This window comes from Eublepharis macularius, chromosome 11, assembly GCF_028583425.1.
Source record: "Eublepharis macularius isolate TG4126 chromosome 11, MPM_Emac_v1.0, whole genome shotgun sequence".
NCBI lineage: Eukaryota > Metazoa > Chordata > Lepidosauria > Squamata > Eublepharidae > Eublepharis > Eublepharis macularius.
In genome coordinates, this window is record NC_072800.1 from 35,752,085 (window position 1) to 35,772,155 (window position 20,071).

A 20,071-nucleotide genomic window follows, 5' to 3' on the forward strand; every position below is an offset into this window, starting at 1 on the left:
TTGTGCTCCACTTGCGTGATCGAGTGGAATGCAAGTGGAGCACAAGTGAACAGGGAGGAATACATGTGATTCTGTTCACTTGCCATTCAAGTACAACTCGTCACTTCTAGCTTGGCCCTCAAAACCACTGTGCTAGGAAGTCCAGAAGATGCTGCCAAGCCAATGCGGGAATCCATGGCCCTGCCAGCATAAAGCCCATCTGTGGCTGCAATGCTACCTCACTCTCCGGGGGCGCACCAGCAATTCCAATCCCACTACTCCGTGGTAGCCATGCAGGCAGGGCAGGCACACCCATTACTGTTTCCCCACCATCTGGCCACTGGCCTCTTCCATGGAGGTCTTCCCTCTGGCTCTCCTCTGAGCCAGGGTGACACCAGGTAAGGAGGGCTATTTGAGTCTTGCCCCTGCAGCCCAAGTATTGGTCAGACTGGCCCAGCACATTCATCCCGTCCAGTTTCTCATAGCTCAAGCATCTCTTGAAAACCAGCAGGGAAGAAGCTTCTATAAACATCCAAGGCAACTTATTTCACTGCAGAATCACTCTTGGGTTTAGTAAGTTTTCCCCCTAATACTAGCCTAATTCTATCAAATGATCATTTAATTCCAACACTTCATATTTTTATTTATTTTACAAAAAAAGAATACCCCACCTTTCTGCTCTTATAACGACCCTCAAAATATTTTCTTCGAAGTCGGGAAGACAAACAATTCCATCTTTTTCTTCTTGTAGCCCTTTCAAAATGCAGCACAACCTTCATTTTTGGTATGCTAAACAAACGCAATTCATCCTCTACAATTCACCCACAGACCCTTTTTTCCTTCCAGCTTTTCAGTATCCTTCTTGAACCCAACATTGCAAGTAATAAAAATAATGCTGTAAAATCAGCCACAATTAATTAACCTCTCCCGTGAATAACCTCTAGAAAGGGATACCACAAATCCTATTGAGACTTACCTCGCGGCTGATCCGACCTTTCACAGATTTCCGTGAAGATTGTTTTTTCAATCGTTTCCAGTTCATTGAAATTATTCAACCGGAATACTCTCTTGGAACTACCAGCAATTTGATTCAGCTCGAAGGACTCGGAATGTTCTTTTCCTATTCCTATTGCAAAAATATTGATCCCATAATTCCTCAGAGCGACAGCCGCCTCGTTCACACTATCATTGGATTTTCCATCGGTCATGACAATGAGTGATTGCAACACTCCCTGGTTCTTCCGGCCCCCAGAGGCAGGCTCGAAGACACTCTGAACAAATTTGAGTGCCTTACCGGTGAAGGTGGTTGTTTTTAATTGGACAATGCTTTCAATTTTATTCTTTATGTCAATGTCATTGTAGAATTCATTGAGATACAGTTCTACCTGGGGATTTTGGCTGTACTGGACCACCCCAATGCGGACTTTGTTCTCAGCAATGATAAAGCTGTTCACAATTCCCTTCATGAATGTCTTCATCATAGTGAAATTACTTTTTGTTATGCTTGCTGATCCATCAACCAGAAACACAAGGTCTGCCTGCTGAATTTCACAAGCTGCGGAGAGAGAAATTCACTTTGCTTTGATTGATTCCTCATTAAGTAAGCATGCACGAACTGATCCTTGTAGGCTACATAGACAACAAACTTCAACCTATTTACTTGGAAAGAAAGCCTCACTTGCTTTTTAGGAGCCAATCTGTTACTTTTTTGTTACTGATGCTTTTTACTCAAATGGGAGGGCTGTATTGTAGCGATGGGGTCTCAGATGCTTCGCTAATGAGTTAGGGACCATAGACTTCATCACTATTTTGCCCTATGTATTATCTGCTGCTTTAAATATGTACTCCTATGTACCACCAGTGCTCCATATTGTCTACTGTCAGTCCTAGAATTGATTATGTTGTGCTTCAGTATTTTTCTACTCTGTATTGGATTCTTGCTAATACTATGTCTTTTAAATTTGTATTTATTTACCCTACGGCATTGTTTATGGAAATGTCCTTGATACTGTATTGAAATGTACTTGTTACTGATTGTACTAGTCTCATACTGTGTAATCCACCTCGAGTCTCAGTGAGAAAGGCAGACTATAAATGACATAAATAAAATAAATAAATAATTCGCATTTTAATTACATTTGACTTTACTTGTACCCTAAGAGAAATTTACTGAACCCTCTTAACGGGGGGAAGAGGGGCTTCATGAAATATACTGTTTGAATACCATCTCCACGTTGTGTTATATCCATGAAGTGGGACAATAGTTTCCTCCTCAAGAGGAGGACAGATTCTGAGATAGGTATTGTAACAGGTATTGTCTCCTGAATAGGTAATTGTAATAGGTATTGTCCCCTGAAAGGTTTTTCTCCTCTTCCTTGCTCCCTACAAATGAATGAATACTTTGTGATTACGTAACTAATTGGAATCAAGTTCTAACCTTTTAAAGTCTGTGACTATTTCGCTTACCCCAATGTCATGCCCAATAGTGTGTTTTATCAATAAATTATCAATACTGCTTATGAACTAGGTGTGTATATTTGCAAAACTAATTTCAAAGTTACCAGCTTACCTGGCTTTGATTTGTCACATAGAATGTGAGTTATATTTTGTTGTAAGCTTGCCAGCATGTTATAACTAGGGGCAAAAAAATACGCTCTCTCATCACCGACCATTTCTTTGAGTTCTGTAGTATTGGCAGCCTCCGTCCCAACGGCAACAATCTTGATTCTTTCCTTCTTCAAAGTCTTTACTGCTGCAGGAAGATGGGGTTTGTCTGCTGTTGCCGTTGGCTCATCGGTGATAAGCACAAGGAACTGTGTGATGCCAAGAGATGGTGTACGGTCATTGTAAGCTGCACCAAATCTTTCCCTTGCAAAATCCAAAGCTTTAGCAGTGAAAGACTGCCCTCTCAGAGGAGTCATTTTATAAACTGCTTCCCTGACTTGAGCCTTTGTCGAGAACGCTTTCAAAGAAAATTGCTCTACAGGAAGATTGCTATAGACAACAGCACCAAAGTGGACATAGCCTTTTCCAACCACTGAGTTGTTTACAATGGCCTCCATGAGTTGCTGTATACCCTGGAATTGCAATGCTGTAATAGCTCTTGACCCATGCACTACAAAGATGATATCAGCGACTTCAGGCCTTTGGCATGATACAACTGAAAAAAACAAAGCAACACTGTTATAAACTATCATAAAACTCTTCTATCACCAAGATGTCCCCTTGACCCCAGCACGAAATGTTATTTTTAAAAGACAGACAGAAAAGCGCCTAGACAACTGGGTACAGCATAGCCACGAGCTTTTAACAGGTGTGATGAAGAGAGAATCTTGGCAAGAGAAGCTGCATCAGCCATAATTCCCTCTTCTTTGAAACTACTCAAGATACAGGAACTTTTTCTTCCTTTCCAGCTAGAGTCAAGAATCAATAGTTGATGATACTTACGCTCCGCAGGTTTGCAAATATAAAAAAGTATCGTCTTTTCCAAGTAAATAAGGGAGTCAAAGTTGTCCTCGATATACACTCGATCTGGCATGCCGGCAATCTCCTTAAGCTGGGAGTAAACTGCTTTGACTATTCCAACAGCATGGATGATGATTCCTTTTTCCCTGAGTCTTTTAGCAGGTTCCTCCACTTTATCATTCGATTCTCCATCTGTGACCACTATAAGATGCTGTTTTACGTCCGGCCGCCCTCCCCAGGACTCGTCAAAGTAAGGAGAGGCAAACTCCAGAGCTCTCCCCGTCTCGGTTCCTGCTTTAATCTGCTTCATTGCAGATATTGCCTTCTTCAGGTCCTCTTTGCTCCTGTGCTTGTTGAGCGCGAACTCTGCTTTTGGCTCTGTGCTGTACTGGAGCAGGCCAATCTGCACCTTATCCGCTCCAATATCAGATTCGTCGATAATCCCCTGGATGAAGTTCTTTGTCATGGTAAACTGTCTGTCAGTCATACTTTCAGAGGTGTCAATTAAGAAAATAATGTCAGCTTTCAAGTTCTTGCATGCTGAAAGTTTTTTTAAAAAGAAACGTATTAAGCAAATTTGGTAAATATTCCTTCCCTAAATACTAAGTAAAAACCATCCAGAATGGTTTTTACTTTTGAATGGTTCGTATCATTATGATCAATGTATTCTTATCCAGTAATTTCAATATTACAATCATATCCAATTGCCCATTTTAAAAAACCTGAAAAAAACCTGGTGGCATGGGGAGGGGAGACAGTTGCTGCCAGGATCTTGGGAAGGGTTGAAGCTGCTGGGAGACTGGAGCAGAGAAATGTGGAGAAGCTTGCCTTTTGGTAGCCTCATTGCTCCTGTGCTGTATTGGCAGCTGCAGCGACAGGGAAATCACACCATCTCAGCCCCATGTCAGAAACACCTATAAATAGGGCCATCCTGAAGAATTTGGGTACCCTAGGCCAGCCAAGCAGCCAGTCCTCCAAGGCCAGGCACCCAGCCCTTGGGCAAAGTATGCACCTCAAGCCATTGAGCAACTGATAGGTGGTCATGCAGCCAAAGCCACTGGATGGCCACAAATGAAAGTAAAGCAAGTTAAATCAAAGCAGTTTGCCCTTCTTTACACCAGCAGCCCGGCTTGCAAGCACTCTCTCTCTCTCTCTCTCTCACTCAAGAGCCACAACTGAAAGTAAAGCAAGTTAAATCAAAGCAGTTTGCCCTTCTTTACACCAGCAGCTTGGCTTGCAGTCAGTCAGTGTCTCTCTCTCTCTCTCTCACTCACTCACTCACTCACTCAGGAGTCTGGAATGAAGATAAAGCAAGTTAAATCAAAGCAGCTTACTCTTTAGAAAGCCAGCCCCAGCAGTCCAGACAGGGAAATCACACCATCTCAGCCCTATGTCAGAAACACCTATAAATAGGGCCATCCTGAAGAATTTGGGTACCCTAGGCCAGCCAAGCAGCCAGTCCTCCAAGGCCAGGCACCCAGCCCTTGGGCTAAGTATGCACCTCAAGCCATTGAGCAACTGATAGGTGGTCATGCAGCCAAAGCCACTGGATGGCCACAAATGAAAGTAAAGCAAGTTAAATCAAAGCAGTTTGCCCTTCTTTACACCAGCAGCTTGGCTTGCAGTCAGTCAGTGTCTCTCTCTCTCTCACTCACTCACTCACTCAGGAGTCTGGAATGAAGATAAAGCAAGTTAAATCAAAGCAGCTTACTCTTTAGAAAGCCAGCCCCAGCAGTCCAGCTGCTGCCTCCACTTCCTGCTGCTAAAGAGACGGGCAGCAGGGAGGCAGCCTTGAGGAAAAGGAATCACGTGAGCAGGGCCAAAACCCATGTGATCTCTGCTCAGAGCTACTGGAACACCGTTCCAGGCGTTCCCCCTCCGAATGAGCCCTGGACCTAGCGATTGGCGACTTGGCTCGCGTGCCCACAGAGAGGGCTCTGTGTGCCAGCTGTGGCATGCGTGCCATAGGTTTGCCATCGCTGGACTAGGATCTGGGAGACCCAAATTCAAATCCCCACCCTGCCATGGAAGCTTGCTGGATGACTTTGGGCCTGTGAGACCTACCTCAAGAAAAAGAATCCCATCCTTTGCTGTTTTCTCACGGACAATTATTGCGTCTATGCAGCTTTTACCCCTACTTGGGGGGAAATTATAGGTATGCATAGGTTTACAACATCAAAGGTACCTCAGTGGTGGTTCTTCAACCAGAAAACAGCAGAGGAGGAGAGGGTGCCATTCTTCTTCTTGATAAAATTTCAGCAGGAGATGTTTATGGACTCTGTCTGTTCCTCAACAAAACAATCCCAGAGTCTTCTTTTTTAAAAGGTCATTAACATGTAATTGAGTTTTTTAAGGATGATTACTATGGCAGTGCTTGAAAGTCCTCATTTTAAGAAAATGCCTTACCCTTAGGGGAACAGATATCCCGTGCCACATCAAGTTTGATGCGTGTTAGGGAGTCAAACTCATTCACAAAAAAGGTCTGATTTTCTTTCCCTGTTATGAGTTCCAGTTCTTCTTTGCTAGCATTCCTGACACCAATAGCATAGATCATAATCCCTTCTTTTCGCAGTTCCACTGCTGGTTTAATCACCTCATCTTGGGATTCACCATCTGTCACAAGGATGAGGAACTTTGCAACATTGTCCCTAGAAGCCTTCTGAAACAGGCTCTTCATGTACTTTAAAGCTTTTCCAGTTTCAGTCCCGCCGCCTGACTGCTGGATTGCTTCGATGGCTTTCTTTAATTGGGTTCTCGTATTGTACCAGCCAATTGCAAACTCCGTTTTTGGCTCACTTTCGTACTGAACGACCCCAAACCGAACCCTGTTGGCGCCAACCTGAAACATATTGACCATTTCATTCATAAACCTTTTCATGTCTTTAAAGTTATTTGGAAAGATGCTGCCTGACCCATCAATCAGGAAATAGATGTCTGCTTCTTCAGTCTGCTCACAGCCTAATAAAATAAGAAAAGTGAAAGGTAAAACAATATGAATTTAGTATGATTCTGAAAACAAAGGGAGAAATGCTACTAAATAGAATATTGCAAAGTATATTTCACTTACATTTCCATGAAAGCAACAAACAGTGAGTGAATAAAGACAGCTATTCAGTAAGTGTTAACAGCACTGTGTACGTGTAACAGTTTGCAGCAGAGCCAAACTAGTATGAGTGTGTGTGGGGGGGTATTTTTATTGTACAGCAAGGGTGTGAAGGAGGGGTGCTAATCTCACATGTACTTTCCTATTTGAAACCATTTTTTCCTTGCCATTTTCCTTCCAGAAGCAGCTACTCCCAGTGTTGGTGCCCTAAATACTTCCAGTCTTGGTGTCCTACGTACATCAAGTCACCAGTTTATGGTGACCACCAATTTACAGTGACCCCAGCAAGGGGCTTTCAAGGAAAGGTGGTTTGCCATTGCTTTCCTCTGCAGAGTCTTCCTTGGAAGGCCCCCATCCACGTACCAACCCTGCTTAGCTTCTGAGATCTGGTGAGATCAGGCCATACCATGCCACCTTCCCTCCCACCTTAGTACCCTACCAGGGGAGTAACAACAACCAGAGATGAAAGGTTTGGGGGTGGGAAGGGCATAGGCAACATGGGCAGCAGGTTTTTCTCTGTTGTTCTTTAAAAGCCCCCACCATCCTCCTGTTTTATAATGATTCAGCACATTGCACATTGTAACACATAGGGCATGATTATGTGCTATGAGAGCCCATGAGGTGCTGTGGTCAGAGCCTTGGACAAACCCACCCTACTGCCATGATGCCCTCAGGCCAGTCACACACTCACAGCTTAACCTATCTGATATGGTTGTTGTGAGGATAAAATGTGAAGGAGGATCTATGTGCACTGCCTTGTTCTGACAGAGGAGACGCCTCACAAAGTGTGAGTGAATCACTGGGATCAACCCACTTGGCCATCCAGTAGCCTTTAATCTGAGAATACACAATCTTACCGGGACGAGTTTCTGGGATTAACAATGACACGAGCCCTTTACCTTCCTTCAGGCTGCGGGTCCACACTGGGATTACAAATGCTTGTTCCACGATCTCATTGCAAAGCTGTTTCTTCATCTTCCATTCAATGTCTGGTTGCTTCAAAAAAGATGCCATGTTAGTGACGTGTTTCCTTGGAGGATGAGATGCAATTTGCTGTAGCAGGTGGCTCTGCGAGATGTTTTGGATGCCCACAGCATACACAGTAACATCACTACGTCGAAGACTGGACGCGGGTTTGATGAATGAATCTAACGAGTAGCCGTCAGTGATCACCACAGCCAATTGCTGCACTCCTTGATCTCGCCTGCTACCGGCCGCCTTAGTGAAAACCTCTTTCCTCAGGAAGTCTATAGCAGCACCAGTGTGCGGTTGCCCACCACGGTATGGCAACTTTTTCACATAGTTCAGGACCTCTAATTTGTTTTCAAATGTATCCAGAGTGAATTCTAATCTTGGCTCATCACTGTACAGTACCAAGGCAACTTGCACATTATTTGGACCAATATCCAGAGCGTTAATAATCCTGAGTAGAAAAGCCCTGATCAGCTGGAAATTCTTTTCACCAACCCGACTGGATTCATCCACAAGGAACACAATGTCTGCTACAGATGCACTGAAACAAACTGTGAACAAAACAAGGTAGAAAAATAATGCATTGGACCATTTGACTCCCTTCCATTAAAGTGGATCCTATGACTCTCTTTTGCTTGGGAGAAAGACTTCTTGCTATTGAGAAATTCAAGGGAAAAAGACTTCCTCCAATGGAGAACGACTTTGTCTGATAGGGAAAAAAAATCTTTCCTTTGTTGAAAGAAGACTTAGTGGAGAAAGTCATAGAATCCAACTTGGGACAAGAGGCACTCTGTCCTTAAGTATGAACAGTTTTTCCAGAACAATAGAAAAAGAGACTGGACAAGCAGGGGAGGGGGGTATCACTCCAGAACAGCCCAGATGGTGCGGTGGGTATGCATAGGATCAGGGCTTTTTTTCTGGGAAAAGAGGTGGTGGAACTCAGTGGGTTGCCTGCGGAGAAAAAGGTCACATGGCTGGTGGCCCCGCCCCCTGATCTCCAGACAGGGGGGAGTTTAGATTGCCCTCCGCGCCATCTAAACTCTCCTCTGTCTGGAGATCAGGAGGCGGGGCCACCAGCCATGTGACCATTTTCAAGAGGTTCCGGGACTCCGTTCCACCGTGTTCCAGCTAAAAAAAAGCCCTGCATAGGATAACATTGGATAAGGTAGTGGAAAGGAACAGATTAGAGAATAAAACCTGGATGGAACAATTTAGATAAAATTGCCCCCAATGAATGATGTGTGGGAATTAAATTAATCAGAAAGGCACGGATCCAGAGGATTTACTGCTTCTGCAGCATAATGTGCTCCTCCAGAATATTTTCAGAACATTGCTATAGGCCTATTTATATTTAACAAGGCAGACAAGGTGTGTGGTTCTAGTGAGAGCTGTAATCTCTAAAGTGCAGGCTTCTGTGTGAACAGACAGGAACACAAAGTGGATATATATAAGCAAGTCTTTGGCATGTGTGAACTGCATCCATCTAGAGTATAGCGGTATCAGTCCCTCTTCCAAAATTAAAGGTGACAGTTAGGGGACAATGGACCAAATCATCATAATCAACAACAACATTCAATTTATATACCACCCTTCAGAACAACTTTAACACCACTCAGAGTGGTTTACAAAGTGTGTTATTATTATCCCCACAACAACAATCACCCTGTGAGGTGGGTGGGGCTGAGAGAGCTCTGGAAGAGCTGTGACTGACCCAAGCTCACCCAGCTGGCTTCAAGCGGAGGAGTGGGGAATCAAACCTGGATCTCCATATAAGAATCCCACACTTTTAACTACACCAAACCGAACCAGTAGTAAACTCAATTGCCACATACACAAACTGTATTCCAAGAAGCCCAAGAAATGGTCAGAGACCACTTTTAACTTCATGATTCACAGTAGTAGTGTAGTGGTGTAGTGGTTAAGAGCATGGGGCTCTAATCTGGAGGACCGGGTTTGATTCCCCACTCCTTTGCTTAAAGCCAGCTGGATGACCTTGGGTCAGTCACAGCTTCTAGGAGCTCTCTCAGCCCCTCCCACCTCACAGGGTGATTGTTGTGGGGATAATAATGACATACTTTGTAAACGGCTCTGAGTGGGCATTAAGTTGTCCTGAAGGGTGGTATATAAATCAAATGTTGTTGTTATAGTCATAAACTTGGCTTGAAACAATCCATGGCCAATTTGAAAACCTTGGAGAGGGGCACATGAAGCTGCCCTGTACCAAGTCAAAGCATTGGCCCATCAAGCTCAATGTTGTGTCTACTTTGACTGAAAGCAGCACTCCAGGGCCTCAGGCAGAAGTCTTCACGCCACCACTGATCTTTTTTAAACGCGGAGAAGCTAGGGATTGAACCTGAGACCTTCAGCATACAAAGCAGGTGTTCTACCACTGAGCCACAGCTAGATCAGTATCCTATATCAAAGTGGCTTTGGCCTTCATGTCATTTTTTGCTCAGATGCCTAACTGTATTGGTGCAACTCTGATAAGCCATGCTTACGGACTCATTCAGGGGGCTCAGTTTGTAGCCTGCAGGGGATGAAAGGGCACAGGGAAGGTAGCCTCCATTGCTTGGGATCTGCCGGCCTGCCTCTGGGGTGGGGTGGACAACAGTGGCTTCCTTCCAGCTGCTGGGGGAGGGGACAAGCCGTGGAGCTGACCAGGCCACCTGCACTTGGCTCCTGAGACAGCTCCCTACCTATCCCTCCCTCATTTTAGGGTATGCGGGGTCTTGGGTTTGGGGTCTCTACTTTAATCCGACACTATTCTATTTCTGTCAAAACTTTGGGAGGGCAGTTTGGGCATTGGGTAAAGATTCTTTTGGGGGGGGGAGGGGAAACAGGGCCATGAGCCCAGTTTCCCAATACTTGGGGATTCTCTTAAAAGATCCTTAGGTGAGGCAGTGCAGGAACAAGCCCAGGCAGGGGCTGTTAGGGCATGCTCACTCCCAAGTGACAGAGGGATCCATACATGTGGAATCTTGCTGCGTGTCATCCCATGGTGCTCCCCTTCAGCTGATGTCCTGAAGGGGTGAGGGGGTCATTGGCCAGCCAGAGGGTTGGTTGATGCTTGGATCCGCTCCCTATGCATGCCAGGACTTCCTAAGCTGGAACCAATAAAGTTGTGGCCTTCTAAATCCCAACAAGTTGTCTGTCTTCTGTTGCCTTCCCATTGCCCTTCCTCCCTCTTAGATGCTGGGCCCGCAAAAAGCAAAGACATTCGCTGAAGCCAAACGAAAGCTCAGTACTTGAATAATGATGTTGCATTTGCTTGAGACTGAACTCACGACATCTTTGTTCAGCTCCCTATAAGCAGCTTTGCCTGAAATCACATGAGTAAAATGCAGGCAGCATAAATTGCAACGCTTCCTGCACAAGAAGCCTGGTGGAAGGAACTGTGTCTCGGTCAGTGGTAGGGCACCTGCTTGACATGCAAAACATGCCAGGTTCAATCCCCAGCAGCTCCAGTTAAGAGGATCTGATAGAAGGTGATGTGAAAGCCCTATGCCTGAAACCCTGGAGCAGGAGTGGTCTTAGGGACTCTGAGGCCTTGGGCAAAAGTCCAGGATGGGGCCCCAGAATCACTGCCTCCACCCCACCCACTGGGCCAAGCAATGAGTGGTCCTCACCCTGTCAGAGGCTGATGGGAGCCCCCACTGCCACCAGAAGCCAACCACCAAGCCCTAGATGAGGTGGGCACAAGGGGTCAGTAGCTGTGGGAGCCTGCTGTTTGTCTGTGAAGATGGGGATATGGCTAGTTGGAAGCCCCCACCAAGTATGGGGCCTGGGGTAGCTGCCCCGTTTGGCTGGTAGCTAAGAATTCCCTCCCTCAGAGAGCTGCCGCCGATCAGAGTAGACAGCACTGCCCTTGGGGGATCAATATTCTGATTCAGTATCAGGCAGCTTCATGTGCTCGGTCTTTTACAGACACATTTCTGTTCCTCACACTTGCATATGAACATCAGCGGAAGGGCTGAAAGTGGCAAGCATGAATTTAGTGCCCAACAAAGTTCTCTCATCTACAGGTATGACTCTACCTCCTGGAACCTTTGCATCCTGGGCATCCTCAAACTGTTGCTGTTGAGCTGGTCCATCCAAAATATCCACAACATCCTTGTGAATTTGGCCGAAGCTCTGCTCATCGTTGACTTGGTAAACCCAGGGAAAGGTAGCGACTGCATCCAGTTCTTCCCTGTTGGAATTTAACACCCCGACTGTTATAATGTTCACTCCCGTCTCTTTCAGCTCCTGCGTGGCTTCTCTAACATCATCTTCAGATTTCGCTGAGGTAACCACCACGGTAAATTGGGGTGTTCCTTGGTTCAATCGACTCCCAGCTTCTTCAGTAAAATAAACATCTCGTAGGAATCTCAAGGCCCTTGCGGTCCGCAGGTGGCCTCCTTTGAACGGAACACTGTCCTGGATGTGATGGAGAACATCGTCCTTATTCTCATAAGTTTTCAGCAGAAATTCCACCTTCCCATCTGTGCTGTATTGTGCAAAGCCAATTCTGTATTTGTCAACTCCAACGTCCAGCTGTTCGACTACTTGGGCAATGAATGTTTTTACTTCTTCAAAGGTAGAAGATTCCATTGCTTCAGAAGAATCCACAAGGAAAACAACGTCTGCATACTGCTTTAAAGAATCTGGAGGGGGGGGAAGAGATCAGACCCCCATATTTTTAAAAAAGACACACCAACATTCAATAAAATCTAAATTTAAATTGTAAAATATACTGACATTGCTATTTTTTGGTGTTCACTGAAAGCATTGTTTCTTCTGTGTGCTTTATTGTTGATAAATTGCATTTGCAGTACTGCTGAAATGCATCAAATGACTGCCATATTCCACTTAAATTTCTGACAATACAATGATTGTTCAATATAATAGTGTGTGAGAATAGCTTTTGGATCATAATCATGCTCAAAATGCAGTTAGAATCAAAGTTTTTTGGAAAGCTGAACCTTTGCCTCCGGCTAGCCAGCTGTGAGAACATAAGGAGAGACCAGCTGGATAAGAGCAAGGGCCGATCTAGTCAGTTCCCAGTAGTGGCCTGTCAGAAGTCAGCTATGGGCCTTGACAGCTTAGCAACTTGACAGGTTTCGGCAGCCTCCACAAAGTGGGGATTCTGCATTTCCTCTACCCTCTCATTGCTGTTGTGAATGCAGAGACATTCACCTTGGCAAAGGAATGTCTACACAGGTGTTTGGTGTGCCTTTCCTCCATCAGTTGCCATTTTGCCTGACTTTCCTGTTCCCATAACCACTGCGCTCCTCCTGGGATTTCTTTTATTTCTGAAAACAAGAAATTGCTATTTCACTATATACCACAATAATGTGATTTATTGCCATTATGTATTAGCTTCTCTGAATTCTCAAAGTAAATTTCAAGCTCTTTTTGTTGCAGAGATATAAGGAGGGGCACCTTCCCCCTTATATTTCCACAACAACAAAAAAGCTAGAACCTTACTATTTTTAAAGAAACGCTGGGAATACCGAGGAACTAGTTGATTGGGACAATAGATCAGTGGTTCCCAAAGTGGAGGTGGTGGGATTACCTAGTGTGGTGCTAAGAGGCAAGAGAATGGCAGGGAGATGCTGGAAATGGGTCGATGCAAGTGCGTTTGTCTGGGAACCTCATACCTATAGGACTGCCTCTCCTGGTATAACTCCCTGTGCGCCCTATGGTCTGTAGCTCAGGGCCACTGGTGGTTCCTGGCCCTAGGGCCATTCAACTATCTTCGACCAGAGCAGGGCTCATTTGGAGGGGGAACAGACTGGAACGCCATTCTGGAAGTTCCCCCAACAGTCCAGTGGCCCTGCCTACCTGACTGAAAATTTTTGGGCCATTTAGGCCTCGACTGGGGCTGAAATGGCCCAGATCAGGGCCAAAACGGCCTGGCTCAGGTTGGTGCTGGGTGGTGGAATGCTCCCCTGCCCGGAACCAACACAATCCCAGCCATTTAGGCCCCAATCTAGGCCAAAACGGGGCCAAAATGGCCATTTTCAACCATTTTGGACCCGTTTCGGCCTGGATTGCGGCCGAAACGGCCTGGATCAGAAATCATCTGGATTGGATCAGTGCCAGGTGGGGGAAGCCTTCTCCACACAGCACCAGCCCGGTCCCAGCCATTTAGGCCCCAATCCAAGCCAAAACGGGCCCAAAATGGCCATTTTCAGCCATTCTGGGCCCATTTCAGCCCCGGGATCAAGGCCAAAACTTCCAGGATTGGGTCAGTGCCTGGCGGAGAACCTCTCTCCTGCCCAGCAGCGACCTGATCTGGGCCATTTTGGGCCTGATCCAGGCCAAAACGTGCCCAAAATGGCATCCAAGCTTTACTGCAATCTTTCCCAAAACTTCTTAATCACTTCCAGATACTAAATTATCAGACTTTTGGAATTTCTTGATTACGTAGATGAACTATCTCATCTTGAATTGAGTACATTCATTGATACTCAAAATTTTAGTAATAATTTAAGAAAAGCTATAGAACAATTTATGTAGTAATCTGTTGTTCATTCAGAATGATCAATCAAGAGGTTTAGGGACACTCTTACCATAAATTTTGAATTAACACACACATAAGGTCAGAGTTGATATCTAAGAAACATGTTTAAATTTGTGCTTTGCCCCATATTCCCTAGTGCCCTTGTGATAACATCATTATCTCTTAGCCTTATTTAATCTCCTGTAAAATCAAAATAATAATGATCTGATCCAGAGGGTTTCTTGGGAGTTAATAAAATAAAACATTGTCTCATCACCTCTTAAGGCTACAGGAACAGATTGGCAATATAATTAAATCGACTAAGGTTTCCATTTTCTTCAGGGTAAATCACTTTTAACCTTCTATCAGTCCTCCCCTGCCCCCCAAAAACCCTTAAATATATTGCAGTTGGGTATATTTCCACCCCTAGTCAAATTCAAGTTATTTGAAACAACATTAACTATGTTTTGAAACTAAAATATTAGAAAACCAATAAACTTTCAGGAATTTTAAAGAATATGTAAAAACATGTAAAAAATTAATAATTTCTAACTCTTTTTGTATACAGGGGCATTTTTCTACCCCAAGAACCTATCTCTCTGTGGAAGGAAGGTGCTCAGGAGGGGTCGTCATGCTGTCATGAAGGACGGTCTCTCTCCAGAGCACTTTAAAAGGCTTTCCTGGTGCTGTGTTTCGGGGGGGGGGACTCACGGGGCTTTTTTTTAATCCAAACATGTTTCATGGACTGGGTTTAAAAGCTACCCTTGGTAGCAAAATGAATATTTTTGGCAGCTGTTTTCTACCCCAGATGCTTTTTTATTTACAGAAATAAATTGTAAATGGAAAGTAGCTGTACTTCTGGGACATTATTTACTATTGTATGGGTGGCAATGTCCTAAGAGAAAAAGATTCCAGAGCGAGTTTTGTTTGCATTCTTCCAAATAAACTACAAGTGGGGTAGCTAAGTCACCTTGAGGCTATATTCAGTCGAGTTCCTGAAAATTATCTCCCCATGCTTTGAATGCTCTTCCTTCTTTCAGTCTCCTTTATTATGAGAGGCATCATGGAAACCAACACTATTAACATTAATGCAACTATCTGGATTTTCATAGTCTCATGGCAAATTAGACACAAATAAAGCATCTAAGTGCCTGCCAAAATGTCGATATGTACGGCAATTTTACTCACCTTTAATTTGACTCTCCACTTCAAAGCAGACGGTCCGAAGAAAATTTCTAGTGAGATCTTGAAGAATATCAAAATTGTCTATACTGAACAAAAACTTATCAGAAGGCCTGCTGGCAATTTCCTGAAGCTGAGTCGGATCCTGGACACCAATTCCCACCACATAAACAGAGATTCCTCTTGTCCTCAGTTTCCTGGCTGGCATCTTGACTTCATCATTAGATTTTCCATCTGTGATGAGAATGAGTATCTGAGGGATGCTTTCCTGTATTCTGCTTCCAGCAGATTTAGTGAAGTATCCAGTCCTGATAAAATCCAGTGCCGCACCTGTGTAAGTGCGCCCATGCCGGAAGGTCAAATTCTGTATTTGTTCCAGAATATCACTTTTCAAAGAATATTGATTGAGCAGAAACTCCTTGAAGGTTTCACGGCTATACTGAGCCAGACCAATTCTAACCTGGTCACTGCCAACATCAAGACTGACAACAAGGACACTGAGGAAGTTTTTCACCTTCTCAAAATTCTCCTCACGAATGCTGGATGAACTGTCCACCAGGAATACGATGTCAGCCACAGTGGCCTTTCTACACACTAGATGAAAAAAAGCAAACAAATGGAAAGGCTGCTTATTCCTTTTACTTTGGGCTTCAGATTAAAAAGAATGCAACATTTCCTTGGCCAACCCAAATTAGAATTTTTGTTTGTGTGTTTTTGATCCTGCATTTGGGCCACAACAGCATCTTGTCCCTGCTAGTCAGAATGATGCAATTCAGCCCAACTTCCCATTTAAAAGACCAGCATTCCCAACTGTGCCAGAACTAGTAGTTCTAACAATGCTCTAAGCAGGGGGGTTTTTCTGGGAAAAGAGGTGGTGGAACTCAGTGGGTTGCCCTCAGAGAAAATGGTCACATGGCTGGTGGCCCCGCCCCCTGATCTCCAGACAGAGGGGAGTTGAGATTTCCCTCCGAGGGCAATCTAAACTCCCCTCTGTCTGGAGATCAGGGGGCAGGGCCACCAGTCATGTGACCATTTTCAAGAGGTTCCGGAACTCCATTCCACCGTGTTCCCGCTGAAAAAAAGCCCTGTCTCTAAGTGGGGCAAGATATCACTGCTATTTCCAACAATAGCTAATGTTGCCTTGGCTCTAATGACATGGCCTTCAAGTCACTTCCTTGTGGCAACACTGGAAACCTAGCTGCAAATCCTATTGACTGTTGCAGCACAGGAAATGCTCCATGGAAATGCTTTTGTGATGCCATGAATAATGCATAAATGATATGGATTTTAAAGGAATGAGCAATGAGCAAGGGCTGGAATTACTCCTGCAAATGGATATTTCTGGATTGCTCTGCATGGTTTGCCAACCTAACTGATCCATGATGAGTATCTTTAGAAGGCTATTCCAAAAGGCATTTCTATGGAGATAATGCTAAGTCACAACTAACCATCAACTGAAACCAGAAAAATATAGTAATTTTTAAAAGTAAGTTGTTTTCATAAATAGTATCTACATTCCCCCGTTTCTCAAGAGGTGGGGGTGTCAACGAGCAGCGGGGATCACAGCTCGTGCATTGATTGTGCCTTTGCTTGCCCCTTGAGTGCCTGTCATCATGGGGGCGGCACGGCCATTCGGTGATGCTAGCAAGGTTGTCAGGGGAACAGCAGGGCGTGTGCTTCGTGCTGCAGCCTCACCGCACCTTGCTAGGCTCAACTACCAGTATAGCTGTCCAGAAAAGGTTCTTAGGAAATGGATGAGCGGCACCACAGGGATGTGGGCAGACAGGCGGCACAGCAGACCTCAGGATTGTGCTGTTAGTCTTGCTCCAACCCCGGAGTTATAACACTGGATCAGTCACTCTCTGGCTATAGAACTAGTTCCTAATTAAGGTGACAAAGTGTAGGTAAATAGTCAATGCATTCACATTTTCAGATCTTCTCATTACCTATAAGCAGAAGAAAGTAGTATATTCATCCACAACCTTGTGGATTTACCTGGAGAAATCTGGCTGATTTGTCGAGAAGCTTCCTCTACTGTAGTACAAAGCACCTGAATTATATTTTGGGAGATGCCCTGCAGAGCAGCAAAATCTACCACACTGTAGACATGCATTTCATCTGGATCGCTCGCAATTTCCTGAAGCTCAGACAAAACAGCATCTTTGATGCCTACGGCGTAAAGGGTGATGCCTGCATTCTTGACGGCCTCTGCGGGTTCGCGGATATTATCCTGCGCTTGCCCATCTGTTATCACCACAGCAATCTGGGGGACACCTTCATTGCGGCGACTCCCAGCCATTTCATTGAACTGAGTGTCCAGCATAAACTGCAAACTTTCTCCAGTTTTGGTACCCCCTCCTTTGTATTTCAAGTTTTGTATTTTGTATAAGATGTCTTCTTTACGCCGGTAAGTATTCAAGAAGAACTCATTGCGGGGTCGATCACTGTACTGAATCACACCAATCTGGACTTTATCTTCCCCAATGTCAAAGCTGTCAACCAGGGTATATAGGAAATCTTGCATGATTTTGAAGTTGTTCTGCTTTATACTCCATGATCCATCCACCAGGAAGACAATGTCTGCAACGGAAGCCTTCCTGCAGACTGAAAATACACATTACAACATTCTACCAGTCTTAATAGAGGTATTCAGCAATTTCAAGACAAGCAAAAGAAATTACTTCTTCACACGACTTATGAAATTATGGTTATGGCCAGGGCTTTCTTTCAGCCAGAATGCAGTGGAACAGAGTTCCAGCAGTTCTCTCAAGAGATCACATGTTCTCCAAAGAGATCACGTACTGGTGCCCCGCCCACCTCATTCTGTTTCCTCCTATCCACAGCTCACAGCATCAGGTTCTTTAGCAGCGCCCAGCCGATTTGCTTCAGGTACCTGGCAGGGAAGTCCCCACCAGGCATCTGAAGACGGGGTTTAAATGCCCCTTTCCTTGCCACTGCATAGCGGCACAGAAAGGGGCATTTAAACCCAGCTAGCTTGCTTCTACTGACTGGCCAGGCCAGGGTTTAAATAGACATGGGCACAAACCACAAAAAAAACAACCCATGCGGTTCGTGGTTCATGGGTTTCCAGGAACCAGGAACTCCCACGAACTGGGGCAAGTTCCCAAACCAGTTTGTGGTTCATGGGGTTTAAATGCCCCTTTCCGGCTGCTTAGCAGCAGGGAAAAGGGCATTTGATCATTTAAAGGGCCCATTAATATGAACCAAATGAACCAGTAGACCAGTTGGTGGAAGTTTGTGAAAATGAGCTTCCACGAATCACTGGTTCGCGAACCATGAACCGGGCTGGTTCATGGGTTTTTTTGGTTCATATTCAGGTTCGTGCCCATCTCCACTGTGCAGTGACATGGAAAGGGGCATTTAAACCCTGCCGGCTTCTAATTCTTTAGAGCTAAACCTGGCCTCCTTATCTTTTGTTTTTATATCCTCTGGGGGTTGGCTCCACCCTGTATTATGATGTCACTTCCTGCAAGTGATGTCATTGTGTGGTCCCAGGAACACACGTTTTATGGGCGCGCATATGGTACCAGTGAGTTCCACCACCTCTTATCCCAGGAAAAAACCCTGGCTATGGCAGCCAACAATGATATATCTAATTTTTTTTAAAAGACTAATTCATGAAGGATAGATCGCCAAACGTCTGTTAGCCATGATAGCTAATTTGAACCTCCATGTTCCGAAGCAGCATCTTTCTGAATGCAACAAATAACAAAGTGGCCTGTTTCCTTCATACCGTTCCTCATTGCAGAATCTACCAGGCCACTGCTAGAAACAGGATAATTTACTAGATGCACCCACCAGAGGTCTTCTTAAGTTTGTCTAATTACAGTTTCAGGGATTTTGGTGTGTGTAGTGGGGGGATTGCAAAGCAAATCTGCAACCATGACCCACATATCTGCAGGACTGCTCTTCCCATATGTCCCTGTGTGATAACTGTGGCCTTTTGGCCTGCTTAAGGTGGCTCACTTTGTGTGTACAAGAGCCAGTTCCTTCTCTGTAGTGGCTCCCATCATGTGGAACGATCCAGCAGCGTAGAGTGTTTGCGGAGCTCCCAGGGCAGGAGGTGGCGACCTCCTGCCCAACTCCCATCATGTGGAACCATCGTGCTCCGGCCCTGCACGATGATGTCACTTGTTACATCATCACGCAGGAGCATCCCCCCTCACTTTACATGAGTGGCAATGGCGAAGGGACAGAGAGGCAAGCGGGGAGGCCCCTGCCTCCCTGCTTGCCTCCTCACTCGCTGCCATGCCACTGGGATGCCCGACTCATTGGGAGCCGAGCCAAGGTGGGCAGCAGCGGCAAAGGGGTGGAGAGGCAGTTGAGGAGGCAGCGCGCCTCCCCACTTGCCTCCCCACTCTTGTTGCACCGCCAGGCGTCTGACTCTCTGGGGGCTGAGCTGAGGTGGGTGGTAGCAGCGAAGGGGCGGAGAGGGGAGTGGAGAGGCAGCCCGCCTCCTCGCTTGCTGCTGTGCCGCCAGGGTGCCCAACTTGCTGGAGGCCAAGGCGGGCAGCAGCAGCAAAGGGGCACTGTGGGGGCTTGGAAGTGATGCCCCCTTAAAATTTTGTGCCCGGGGCAGCTGCCCGCCTGCCGCCCCCTCCCATGCTACACCTCTGGAACCATCTCCCTGAAGAGATAAGGGAGACACCATTTTTAGAAGGTTGTCATAAGGTTATTTTATTTGCAAAGACTCTTAATAGGGCAGAAGGCATAGAGAGGTTTAATTGGGCTTTTATTGTACTTTGAAAATGTAATCTTGGAATTGTTTGTGAGCCATCTTGAGCTACGAACGAATGGGCGGATATAAATACTTTAATTAATTAATTAATTCCATTCAAAAAAGTTTTTAATTAATTAAAAGCTTC

General features: G+C 45.3%; 1 protein-coding gene across 1 annotated transcript; it reads right to left on the reverse strand.

Moving 5' to 3' along the window:
* Positions 1–1,477: 1,477 nt before the first annotated feature.
* Positions 1,478–18,949, reverse strand: LOC129337322 (collagen alpha-4(VI) chain-like). The gene is made up of 9 exons (XM_054990928.1): positions 18,940–18,949; positions 17,181–17,789; positions 15,192–15,779; positions 11,554–12,162; positions 7,447–8,070; positions 5,851–6,402; positions 3,427–3,984; positions 3,030–3,139; positions 1,478–1,534 (listed from the first exon to the last, which is right to left on the reverse strand). The coding sequence occupies exons 1-9, from the start codon at positions 18,947–18,949 to the stop codon at positions 1,478–1,480; spliced, it is 3,717 nt and encodes a 1,238-aa protein (XP_054846903.1).
* Positions 18,950–20,071: the final 1,122 nt, after the last annotated feature.

Excerpts from the sequence above, each read along its gene's own strand:
- LOC129337322 (XM_054990928.1), bottom strand. Across the intron at positions 15,780-17,180 it reads AATCAGCCAGATTTCTCCAG|TGTGTAGAAAGGCCACTGTG; the intron begins GTAAATCCACAA and ends TTTTTCATCTAG. Across the intron at positions 12,163-15,191 it reads AGTGGAGAGTCAAATTAAAG|ATTCTTTAAAGCAGTATGCA; the intron begins GTGAGTAAAATT and ends CCCCCCCTCCAG.